We start from the raw sequence: 13,291 nt of genomic DNA, 5'->3' as shown, positions 1-13,291 counted from the left end.
ATGCTATATTACGACTTGAATATTATCCTCCAGAATGGAAGGTTTCACTGGTTACCATGATACCCAAGCCGGGAAAAGATCACACAAAAGTAGAATCATACAGACCCATCAGCCTATTGTCTAATATATCAAAGCTATTTGAGAAGATACTTATGAACAAGTTGTACCCGATGTTAACTGAAAACAATTGTATTCCGAATCATCAATTTGGATTTAGAAGAAAACACAGTACTATCGAACAAACCCATAGACTTGTAAATATGGTGAGAAAAGCGTTTGAAGAAAAGAAATACTGTTCCGCACTCTTTATCGACATCTCTCAAGCGTTTGATAATGTATGGCATGCTGGATTAATATACAAATTGAGTCAAAATTTACCGGCAAAAACACATAAGCTGTTGGAAAGCTATTTAACTGGTCGAACATTTAATGTTAAAGAGGGAAACTTTTTAAGTACTGCACAACCCATTGAAGCTGGAGTCCCCCAAGGCAGTATCCTGGGTCCTTTTTTATATTTGATATATTCGTCTGATATGCCAACTAACAATCGCACTCATACATCAACATTTGCTGATGATACTGCTATTCTAAGCATCCATGAAAACCCTCAACAAGCGTCTCGTTACTTACAAAACCACATATTTGAATTAGAAAAATGGTTAAAACAATGGAAAATTAAAGTCAACGAGCAAAAATGTACACACATTACATTTACATTGCGTAGAGAGTCATGCCCCCCTATTCATATCAATAACCAAACAATAATTCAACAATCGGAAGTGAAATACCTCGGAATACATCTCGATCGTCGCCTTACATGGAAAAGTCATATAGATGCAAAGTTGACTCAAATGAAATTGAAATCAATTCAAATTAATTGGCTTATTGGCAGAAACTCCACGCTTAGTTTAGATTGTAAACTTCTACTTTATAACATGATCATAAAACCGATATGGTGTTATGGCATACAGTTATGGGGCACGGCCTCAGCGTCAAATGTAGAAAAGATCCAAAGACGCCAAAACAAGTTTCTAAGAATGATCACAGTTGCCCCCTGGTATATCAAAAACGCGAATATACACAGAGATCTAAACGTGCCCATTGTAAAAACTGAAATCTCGAAAAATGTACAAAAATATTTAAAAAAAACTTGAAGTTCACCCAAACCCGCTGGCCCGCAACATATTAGATAACCGTGGCCACACTCGATTAAGAAGGAGGGACACAGCAGACCAAATCTAGAAGGAAGAATGCCAATTTAACCAAAACAACCATGAACACAAAATTTTTTCGTCCGGCACTGGCTGGACTAATTAAATAATAATATTAGATATAAGATTTGAACCACTTATTGTTAGTTCATTAAATAATGAAGATACAATAAATAAATGATGAAAAAAAAAAAAATGTTAGTATTCAAATAAGATTTAATACTAATAAGTTTCATATCAGAAGAAACCTGTTTATTTATGGTCATATACTCGGTGTAGGGTAGACTATACTTTTTATTTGTTTTATTATATTCCTTTAGTGCAAACTTGCCAAAATAATTGGTATCAATTTAATAACGATTGCATTTACGAATATTTCCCTGCATATTTGGTACGTTTCAAAATGTTTAATTTTACAAAATAAACGTCACCAATGACAAATGGTTAATTTTGAATTAAATAATCTTTAGATAAATATTAAATATAGGGTATGGTCAGTATATATTTCCTTTGCAGACATAATATAGGTTCTAGCTTATTCCTCAACAATAAATTTCAGTGAATTTATATAGAATATCTAAACTTGGAATAAAGCACGTTGTATGTACATATTTTTTGGGTTCTTATGCAACTTAAAGACGATCTTGCTATGTCCGTCGGTTTGCCCTTCTGTAGGTTGTGTTTTACTCTTCTACCCGTAGTTTTTTAAGCGATACACGTTCTTCGACAAGATCGCACAAAACATCGTTATTTAGCCGTACTGTCCGTCTTTCCTGTCGCTTTCAATATAGGAAAATTTAAATCAAATGTCCACAAACACAAAGTTATCCTCCCTCCCTTAACCTATTTTCCTAATTCCAACACAATGCATTGCATGAGTGCTGCTCCAAGAAAAAAGGAAATAAAACCAAAATGTCACAATAATAGAAACATCGTTTAATATTTTTGAACAGGTCGATCTCAATATGCGCATTGGCATTCACAGTGGCTCGGTTATGTGCGGTGTGTTGGGCAACAAAAAATGGCATTTTGATGTTTGGTCAAATGATGTCATAACTGCAAATCATATGGAATCAGGAGGAATTCCTGGGTAAGTAACCGATTGTACTCCTACTCTACAAATTCAAAGCAATAAATAATAATAAATATATTTCAGTCGGGTTCACATATCGGAAGCTACACTCAAGTGTCTCAATGATGCATACGAAGTTGAGCCGGGTAACGGGGGCAGTCGTGACAATCATCTAAAGATGTTAAATATTAAAACATTTTTAATCAAACGTACAGAACCATTACGGTAAGTATTTAATGAAAAAGTCCTGGCCAATTATATACATACATGCGTACTCGTATTTGCATATATAAATTTGTTTGTAGTTTTGGTAATTGAAATATTTTATTTATTATACATACTTACATTAAATTGTATGCATATGTATGTACATATGTACTAGTATATGGGCAAAAACACACAATTTGAGTAAATTTTGTTCATGATTTTTTTTTGTACCTCAGTAATAATTGTTTAATTTAATATTTTAGGATAATTTAAGTATCAGCATGAAAAAACATTTTTAAAATCTATTACTATAAAGAATTTACGTTAATTTTAACAATTTAAATCAAAACATGTAACTAGTCTTCAATATAATTTAAAAATTTGAATCGCGTTATACACGAATTTCAGAATAGATGAACGGGTTTTAAAAGCATTTGAGGAGCCGCAGAACAATATGTACTTTTTTGCATCTTTTCAAAAATTGGTTTTGTGGTATTTTTATAATATTTGGGTTGAAATCTTCTACACCATTTCCAATTGTATTTCAGAAATTTCTAATTGTATTTCAGAAATTTCTAATTATATTTCAGAAAATTCCAATTGAAGTTCAGAAATTTCCAATTATATTTTAGAATTTTCCATTTATATTTCAGAATTTTCCAATTATATTTCAGAAATTTCCATTTATATTTCAGAAATTTCTAATTGTATTTCAGAAATTTCCAATTGTATTTCAGAATTTTCCAATTGTATTTCAGAAATTTCCATTTGTATTTCAGAAAATTCTAATAGCAATACAAAAGAAAATTTCTGAAATACAAATAGAAATTTCTGAAATACAATTGGAAAATTCTGAAATACAATTAGAAACTTTTTAAGTATAAATTAAAAATTCTGAAATACAAATGGAAATTTCTGAAATACAATTGGAAAATTCTGAAATACAATTGGAAATTTCTGAAATACAATTAGAAATTTCTGAAATATAAATGGAAATTTCTGAAATACAATTGGAAATTTCTGAAATACAATTAGAAATTTCTGAAATATAAATGGAAATTTCTGAAATATAATTGGAAAATTCTGAAATATAAATGGAAAATTCTGAAATATAATTGGAAATTTCTGAAATTCAATTGGAATTTTCTGAAATATAATTAGAAATTTCTGAAATACAATTGGAAATGGTGTAGTAAAAAACGAAAAAGAAAATGTATTTAATTTCAATGTGTAATTTGTTTATACATACAGTGGTTGACAAAACAATGAAAACTTTTCCAAATGTTTCATTAGTGGCCTAAAATCTGAAATCATTTTTAAAAAATTTTAAAATTTTTGTAGTATTTTATTTGTATACTTTTATTAACTTAATTTAACAAAAAACAAAGGACATAATTGATTAAATTCTAAAAATGAGAAAACAAAATTAAAAGATTTCTTTAGTACGGCATTGACAAAACAATGGAAACTTACGTATTATTTTAACAAATATGGTCTAAACTTAGCAATAACTCAATATTTTGTTGGGTATCCCTTATTTTTTATAACTGCTACACATCGACGATGCGTAGCATCCAATTAAAGAGTCAATGGTCTCCTTTGAAATATTTTGCCATTCCCTTATAACCGGCTCCGATAAATCTTCCTTCCTGGTGTAATTTTGGGTCCTTATTTTACGATCTACAATTTCCCATAGATTTTCTATGGGATTGAGATCTGGCGATTGGGCAGGCCACTTCAAAACACTTACCTTGTTGGATTGTAACCACTCGGTTACAACCCTAGAGGTGTGTTTCGGGTCGTCGTCATGTTGGAACCTCCAAACTAGGGGCATATTTTCCTCAGCGTATGGATACATAACATCGTTTAATATGGTTCTGTATCCTATACCTGTCATGGCATCTTTTATAATATGAATTGGGCCCATACCTTGCCCTGAAAAACATCCCCATACTATAATATTGCCACCGCCAAACTTTACAGTCTTATTTGTGTACTTTGGATCTAATCTTTTTCCCTTTGGTCGTCTTACAAATGTTCTCCCATCACTGCCTCTTAAATTGTATTTGGATTCGTCGGAAAAGAGGACAGTATTCCATTTCTGTATCGACCAGTTTAAATGATCCCTGGCAAATTGTAGACGAGCAGAACGGTTCTTTTTAGAAATGAGTGGTTTTTTCACAGGACGATAGCAACCAAGACTAGCCTCATTTGCCCTGCGACTAACTGTTCGGGTACTTATTTCTAATTTTAGGCTATTAACAATTTTTTGAACTCTCTCGCTATTAAATTATCTTGTCTAGGAGTAGTCTTACGAGGTCTTCCATCTAAATGTTGAGTTCTTACAGAACCGGTCTCACGGAATTTCTTTATAATTTTTGAAACTGCTGATTTATTTATTGAATATTTGTCACAGATACTTTTTTTAAACCAGCTTTAAAATCTTTAATTATTTTATTTTTGAAGTCGTCACAAATCTTAACTTTAGCCATTTTCGATAACTTTGAAAAAAAGTAATTATGCGAAAAACTTAGAAAAAGAAATTTTGAAAAATTACCAGAATTTAAACATAAAATAAAATAACTGCCAACAGGATGCTTTTTACATCGTTCTTTTAAATATTATTTTCGTTTTACACTTCTTTCTTGCAGAAGTTTAAAAGTTTCCATTGTTTTGTCAGTAGCGAAATAGTGAATATTTTTAATTATGTTCCCTTTTTTCAGAATATAATTAATAATGTTGTTTTTTTCAGTTAATTTATATAAATAAAACTATACAAGTAAAATAATAAAAAAAAAATTTTATTTTAAAAAAATATTTTAAATTTTCTGCTACATATGGTATATTTGGAAAAGTTTCCATTGTTTTGTTAACCACTGGTTTTGTTAACCACTGTATATTAGAAACGCATAAAAAACATACTTTTTAATTTTGTTTTTAACAAAACGTACTTTTTTTCTTTATTTTTTAACAAAAACTTGCTTTTCCGATATTAAAATGGTTTTATATCAAACATCCTTAACATTTAATGTGATGACTTATGGCAGTTAGATGTAACTATTGATAAGTAAGAAACTTGTTACCGTTTTCAGGTTCATGCAGTTTTTTAAGGGGGCGAAATAAATAAAACTCAATTTCCCAAAAATTTGAAATGTGCGAAAAAGTACCATTTGTTCTGCGGCTTCTCATTTTTGAATTTAGCTAAATAAATATAAGGTAAAAAAACATTGCATTCAGTTTTGAAGGACGTACCTTAGTACCTATCACACCCCTTTTACAATGATGGAATCGGTGGAACAAATTTTTGTAAAATTTTCAAGTGGTGCTTAAAATGTTTGCATTTTCAATTTCCGCTCTGTCAATACTATTTTCTAGGAAAAATACTTATCTCACGCTATAACCCAGTCTATTCTATACATAATTATGTGAATGTGCCTTATGAAAAACTGTATTTTTTAAAAAAATCTCGCTAATTCATTCAGTTTTCAAAGCGATAAAATTCTGTTGTTAATGAGGACATATCAGTTACATATGGGCAATTCCATATCATCGTACGTGACATTTGTACGCCTATAAAGCGGAATAGATATTGGAAAAATAAGAGTATCTGTAAAATAATTTCGTCTCTATGTTCCATTCAGATGGTACTAGATTTTAAAATGATAAAAAGTTCTTACGAAACATTGTTGTCCAAAATATCGAGCGAAATAATGGTATATCGTACGTGACATAAAACGGAAGTCATTTTGAGGTACATGTAGAAATATGCGAAAATTTTCGAATCGTGAGAGGCGTTATGTTTTCTTTTAATTTCTTACACTAAACCAAATATTTTTCCTTTACAATCCGTAATATTTAAATAAAAACAATTTCTGGATGATTTTATAATAAATAAAATTTAATATCGTACGTGACAGATTTCTCTCTTATAATAAAACAATATCCATACATATATTCTGTAAATATATGTATATATACAAAAACTAAAAAAATTAATAGAAAATATACATTCGGTTTCAATAAACAATTTTATAATAGCAAATAACCAATCATTTCATACTATATGCTAATTGGGAGCTTAGTTTTAACCGCAATTTTAGCCTAAAACACAACAATTAAGTTAAAAAATTAAATATAGTCTGTTTAAACTACATATTATTTTTGCCAATAAAATTTTGTAATAATCTCTAAATACTTACACATAGTAATATTTTAGTGTTTTCTTCTATTCAAATCATCTTGAAAAAAAGTTTCAAGGGTTTTTGGGTTTTCAGTCGTGCTAGACATTCTGGTGGAATTGTCCATATGTAATAACTCTTTCCGGTTTAGTGGTCACTTTACTAAGCACCTTTTCTAGTGTCTTAAAAAAATGTTTAGTGACATCTATTGTCATTTCGCCAAACAATTAAATCTTTTTAAGTCATCGTTTAAGTTTTTTGCTCTGGTTAGATTAATATAATAATTTGAAATATTGTAAACCGCTGTTTTTCTAAGCGGTTTTCCCGCATTCAATAAACATGATGGGGATTTTTATTCGGTACCTGATGACATACCTCAATAAAATTTGGCTAATTCTTTTGTTAGTGAACTGTTGTGGTGGAACCAAAATGGTGAAAAAATTGTCGATTGGGAGAGCTGATTGATTTCACAGAAGGTGGGGGTATACCGAATTATATAAAAGAATTGGAGAATATCTCACCTACACAGTTATTTCGTTTGTCTTGTTCCGAAAATTTAGTCAAAATTATAAGTTTTCAAACAAATTTATACGCTACGAAAATTTGTATCTGAATTATTTTTAATGCCAACCGCCATGATGGTTAATAAATTTTATTTATTTTTCATAATATATGAACCCTAATTAAAGTAAAAATGCAATTGTTTTGATTATAAATTTATACAAATAAAACTGTGGCTGAAATAGTTAAACGAAGCATAGTTACATCTGTTTTTAACCATGGACTTTGCGTTTAAATTTGTTGAGGGGCCACACGTCCACACTGGTCAAATAAACATAAATAAACAAAATGTTGGCTTCAAAATTTAGCACCTTATAACTTAACAAAAAACCTCCAAATTTTAAAAACCGGTTTCCGGTTTACCCGAATAAGTATGTTTTTGAAAAAAACGGCTTTGATTTTTGTTTTTAAAAAAATCGGCTAACCGGTTTCCGTTTTATCTTCAAAAAAAAAACTGGTTAACCGGATTATATTAAATTTTTATTTAATATGAAAAAAGTCTACTGAAATTTATTTTCATTTGTGAACACTAATAAGAAATATGTTAAGAATTGTGTACTAAATCATCGGAAATTTAACATTTTTGAATTCTTAAGACTCTATCTTTATGCAATTATTTTATAAATTTTACGAAATATTGTCAAATGACACAATTTTCTATAAAATAAATCAATATTTTTAAAAATGGTATCAAAGTCAAATGACACAATTTTCTATAAAATAAATCAATATTTTTAAAAATGGTATCAAAGTTTTTCGAAAATATGTTTAAACGAGCATTAGAAAATATATTTTTAAAACCGGTTAAACGTCATACAAAAACCGATTTATAAAAAAACCGAAAAGTTAAGGAAAACCGAAACCGTTCGAGTTTACAAAGACGAAAAAAACAGTTGGCCGGTTTTCGGTTTTGAATACTCTAGTAATGACGTATATAACAATATTGGTCCTCCACATCTGCTGGGCAGTTCATTCATACAACTATTGTACAAATCCAAAAGTTGGAATTTGTGGTACAATATTTTTATATTTTTAAGACCTTATTCATAAACAATTTTTAAATTTAAACAACGTTTTAAAATCAAATTTTGTATGGAAATTTTGATTTAAAACACTGCACTATTTGTCCAAAAGCCAAAATTACGGCAAAAATTATTTCCAAGGGATCTAGCATCATAAAACTTTGTGTAGAGACCCATGTTGCGACCTCTGTTTTCTGAAAACCCTAATCATTTTCAAAAGAGATTTCAATCTATATTCTCATAGCATTTTAAAAAAATTGCCATTAACCCCCCCTCACTTTTCTTATAAAACCCCCTCCAACTCATCAACAATTTTCCAAAAAAAATTTCAATTTATATTCTCATAGTACTATCTACAAATAGCATTTCTTTGTTTGTTTGCCGTTTTCTTGGGGCTCCACTATAAGTAAATTTTGGGAAAGTAATTCAGTATGTCTTTAACATTCGCTATCGTTATAGAACTTGATACGTTAAGCTCTCATGCTTCCGTAAAAGTAGTTACAAAAGTAGAAAAAAGAAAATTATTTGTTTCGGTGCAAGTAGTTGCAAAAAAATTTAGTATGGCATAAGGCCTGTCCTTCCCGCCAACAACCACATGCGTATCATTCCTTGGGCAAATGCAGGCAACGTAAGTTCTATACTACAGAAGACAAACAACTTTTTCGTAACTTCACAAAAAACATTACTAATAAACAGGGAAACCAAAATATGCAAATGCATGTTTTCTCTGGTGAGTCTAATGGGCACATGGGACAGATGGCAGCACCATTATCCTAGACCAGCTACAGCAGACCAATCATCTACTTAGCTGGATCAACAACCCATTAACGAAACTGACACTAGGCAATAATAACAATCGATTGAATCCTTATGGCAACATCATACATGTATCCGAAGACCCGCTACAGCAGACCAATCATCTACTTAGCTTGAACAACAACCGTTTAAACTGATACAAACAATAACAATGGATTTAATGGCAACATCGTACATGGAAGACGCACGATACTCCAATAATTAGGAAGGACAGTACAATCTACATGGGAAATACGCGAAAAAACAACTACTTCAACAATTCGTATAAGATGGAGATGCTTTGTGGAAGCCAAATGCCTCCAAGTGGGGTAATGGTGAAAAAAATGGACACATGGATAAGATATTTACACGTTTCATAACTATTTAAGAATTTTGGCATCAATTTGTGAGTGCATATTTTTGCATATTTTACTCTTAAATGCATATTTTTGCATATATTTGTTTTAAGAGTATATTTATGTCATATTTTTGCGTTTTAGGGCATATTTTACTGTTTAATAGCATATTTTGACTTTATCAAAAACTAATTTGGTCTTACTTATTTTTCGCTGTTGTGTTACAGGTTTTTACTTATTTTGTTTAAAATACAAAATTGAAATTAGATGGCTTTGTTTTTAATATAAAATAAGCACTATTTTAATAATAGCGCCATCAAAATATCAAATTTTAGTTCTAATTCAAACTTAACCGTTCTTTAATATTAAGAGAATGTACAATAGCACAATATATAAAATATAATATGAGAAACAAAGACAGCAATATTCACATTAAAATTATAACTTCCATTGTGAATATTGTGTTCAATGTGTCAATGTAATTTGATAAATGTAATAAAACAATAGCTGCTTGCTTTTATATGTGAAATTTTGACTGTTTACTGTCAAAGTTAGTACGAAACAAATATCTGCCGTTTTATTCACTACTTTTTACCAACTGCCACCAGAGCCTATTGTAACTCGCTTGGAAACATAGCTTTCAGCTGTTAATTATTACGCCAACAATTTTGAAAAAATTTGTGAAGTTATCAATTCTTTAACTGCTGAGGAGTCTCAGTTTATTAACATTGCTAAAAATGCATTAAATACACCTACAATAAAAAATGACTTAATTTTTATAACGCCAAATTTTGGATTTATTGAAACATTTATTAAAAAACTTCAAACAGCTGGGCTTACAATGACCGAACAATATAATTTAGTGGAACAAACATTTAAAAATATTGATAAAATACCAAATTGTAGTGTTAAAACCAAGGCAAATTTACTTACAGGTATACCCAATTCTACAACAAATACAACTTTACCAAAAACAACATGTACTTTGTTTTTGTAAAATTATTTGCTAACTGTCAAACAGCTAAACAACAGCAGACTGCAAAAATCAAAAACAGGGGTGAAAATAAATAAATACGTGAAATTTACTTTCAATAAGTACTCCATTCACTTTTATTATCAATTATTCACTTTTCTTCTATTTTATATTTTTTATTAAAAGAAACAAAAACGTTAATTTAAATTAATAACGAAATGTAAACAAACTTTGACAGATAGAAGTGAAAAAACATATCGAGCAAAAAATAGTCAGCTGGCTTTTCGACGTCACCTTATTAGATACGCCTTGGTTAAAACCAGCGTTTCGATATTCAGCTCTAGCAACATATTTCTTACATTTGACTATGCAATATATATGAAATTATCTCATTTGATCACAATCAGCTAATATAAATATTCATACTGTTCGTTCGTATTACTATTAAAATTGCAATGCTAGTCTGCAATTTTTAGTAGCAAACACAATCCATTGCATATCCACCAAAATATATGTTCGTGCTTTAGTAGCACACACAGTTTTTTTGTCGTGCTAATATTGCACTCCATTCGTTTTATTTTGTTGTGCTGGCAAACTTTTCTAGCAAAAATACACACTTCTGTAGTTGTGCTATAGCACAATTGACATTTCTGCAATTGATGCTATCAGTTGCTGTTCTTGATAAGTGCATAACAACATATCAGTAAACACACCCAATGTACAGTTGGGTAGAATCAAAATTTGTTTGAAATAAATCTGGCATTTCTAAACGGCTGATCTGATCAGGATAAAATTTGACGCGGGCGTAGCCAAGGAGCATTCGAGTTTAAATTATTGAAATGGGCCCTACAAATGCCCCAAGGGCGGCGCTATGGGGGCTCAGAATAGGGTACCTTCGACATGCAAAATTTTTAAACACGTCCCATTTTTTTGTTTCCCATTCGATTTCAAAGAGTTTTATATGTTTAGAAAGCGCTCGCCTATGTCTTGAAAAAATATGCTTGCGTGTGCTATTTATCTCTTATACTTTTCGAGTTATAGGCATTTCAAAATTGAAATTTTAAAATTTTGCCATACCTTGGTCCGCTTTTTTAAAAATATTTTTTTTATACCCTACACCACCATAGTGAGGAGGGTATTATGCGTTTGTGCAGATCTGTGTAACGCCCAAAAATATTGGTCTAACACCCACCTTAAACCTTGTGCGAAGAGTACAGGTCGCAATTTTGAAGATATTTCGATAAAATTTGGTACATATCATTTTTTCGGCCCAAGGATGAAGCCTATTGAAACTGGCTGAAATCGGTCCATTATTTCACCTAGCCCCCATACAAATGTCCTCTCGAAATTGGACTTTATCGGTCATAAATCTTTAATTTATATATGTATCTACACAAATTTCGCTCCAAATAAGTTCTATATCGGTCCATAATTAGTCATAGCTCCCATATAGACCCGCTTCCGAACATCACTTTAACGTGCTTAAATCACTTAAAAATGTTGGTATATACACAAAATTCAACATAAATAACTTTCATATAGACATAAATCACACGACCTAATTTGATGGTGATCGGTACATAATTGGCCATAGCTCCCATATAAGGCCCACTTCCGAAAATCACTCACGAATATAAATTACTGATATTTTAAAAGAAAAATATTTTTACTCATTAACTTGGTGTAGGGTATTATATGGTCGGGCTTGACCGACCATACTTTCTTACTTGTTTTATTGTAATGATTAGCTTAAAATTGTGATTTGTTCTTAACAAATACCAGTTAAAAAACACTTGTACGTATAAGTAATATACTTGAATCAGATTTTTTTTGTTAGTTGGACAACTAAATTATCAGTAATATACAAAATATTTCAGAGTAATATCGATTATAGATCCAAAAATATTAATATTAGTTTTAACTTAAAACTAATATTAAAATAAAATTTTAACAAATAATAGGAAAAAATTTAGGATTAAAAATTATAGAAAGCATTTGTAAACAGTTTAAAGGACTTTCCTCAACACAGATTTCAAAATTAAGTGTTAAAGAAATATTATCATTTAAATTTGCTCCTATAACATCAGTTGATGTCAAAAGAACATTTTCTATGTATAAAAATGTTTTCAGATCCAATAGACAATGATTTTTATTTGAAAATTTAAGTCAACATTTTGTAATTTATTGCAATAATAACCTTAATTGAACAAGTGATATAAAATATAAAATATCATCAAAAAATACCTCTCGAGGCCTTTTCATAACTTAAGTTCCTATTGTTTTTTTTATGTTGTATTTATTTTTTGTTGTACATGTTTTATTTCTTGTTATTTTTGTTTATTTTATGTTACTTTACCTTTTTAGAAATGAATTGTGTTGATTTTTTTAAATAAAAGTATATTTTTTGGTTGAAAATTATGTAAAAGTTGGTTTTTTTAAGAGCATATTTTTTAAATTTTAGGAGCATATTTGAAAGTTTTTACTGCATATTTAAAGCGCTTAAATTTTACACATAATATAAACATTTAGTAAAATATTTTAAATTTTTTTTAAGTACACACCTCCGGTATTGTAGTCCATTTTGGTAAAATCTTAGTTATCACTAATTTTTTAAAAAAAATTAATATTTTTTTTTTTACTTTTTTCAGCTTGAAAACTTTACTTAAAAAATGTAAACTTCGACAGCTGTTTATATATAAACTTAGTGACCAATTTTCATAAATTTTTGGCATTTATGTCGTCGAAGTGTTAGGAATTGAACCGTAAATTTTTACATTTGAATTTTTGACGCAAAAATTGGAAATGGGCACATAGTGCACTGTTTAAATTTAAATTTTTTTATGAATATGGGGGTTAAATTATAGATTCCTATAGTTGTGTCTAGTAGCGTCACTCACACAAAATTATTTGCTATTA

General features: G+C 29.8%; 1 protein-coding gene across 2 annotated transcripts in view; it reads left to right on the top strand.

Moving 5' to 3' along the window:
- The window catches only part of Adcy8 (adenylyl cyclase 78C), a 132,376-nt gene that overhangs the window by 107,830 nt on the left and 11,255 nt on the right, over positions 1 to 13,291 (top strand). For both annotated transcript variants that reach the window (XM_065505071.1, XM_065505072.1), the window contains exons 11-12: positions 2,165 to 2,301; positions 2,368 to 2,508. In XM_065505071.1, coding sequence (XP_065361143.1) covers positions 2,165 to 2,301; positions 2,368 to 2,508 — 278 coding nt within the window. The remainder of the gene's footprint in view (positions 1 to 2,164; positions 2,302 to 2,367; positions 2,509 to 13,291) is intronic.

This window comes from Calliphora vicina, chromosome 3, assembly GCF_958450345.1.
Source record: "Calliphora vicina chromosome 3, idCalVici1.1, whole genome shotgun sequence".
NCBI lineage: Eukaryota > Metazoa > Arthropoda > Insecta > Diptera > Calliphoridae > Calliphora > Calliphora vicina.
Note: the sequence above shows the minus strand (reverse complement) of the source record. Positions and strands in the feature narration are given on the sequence as shown.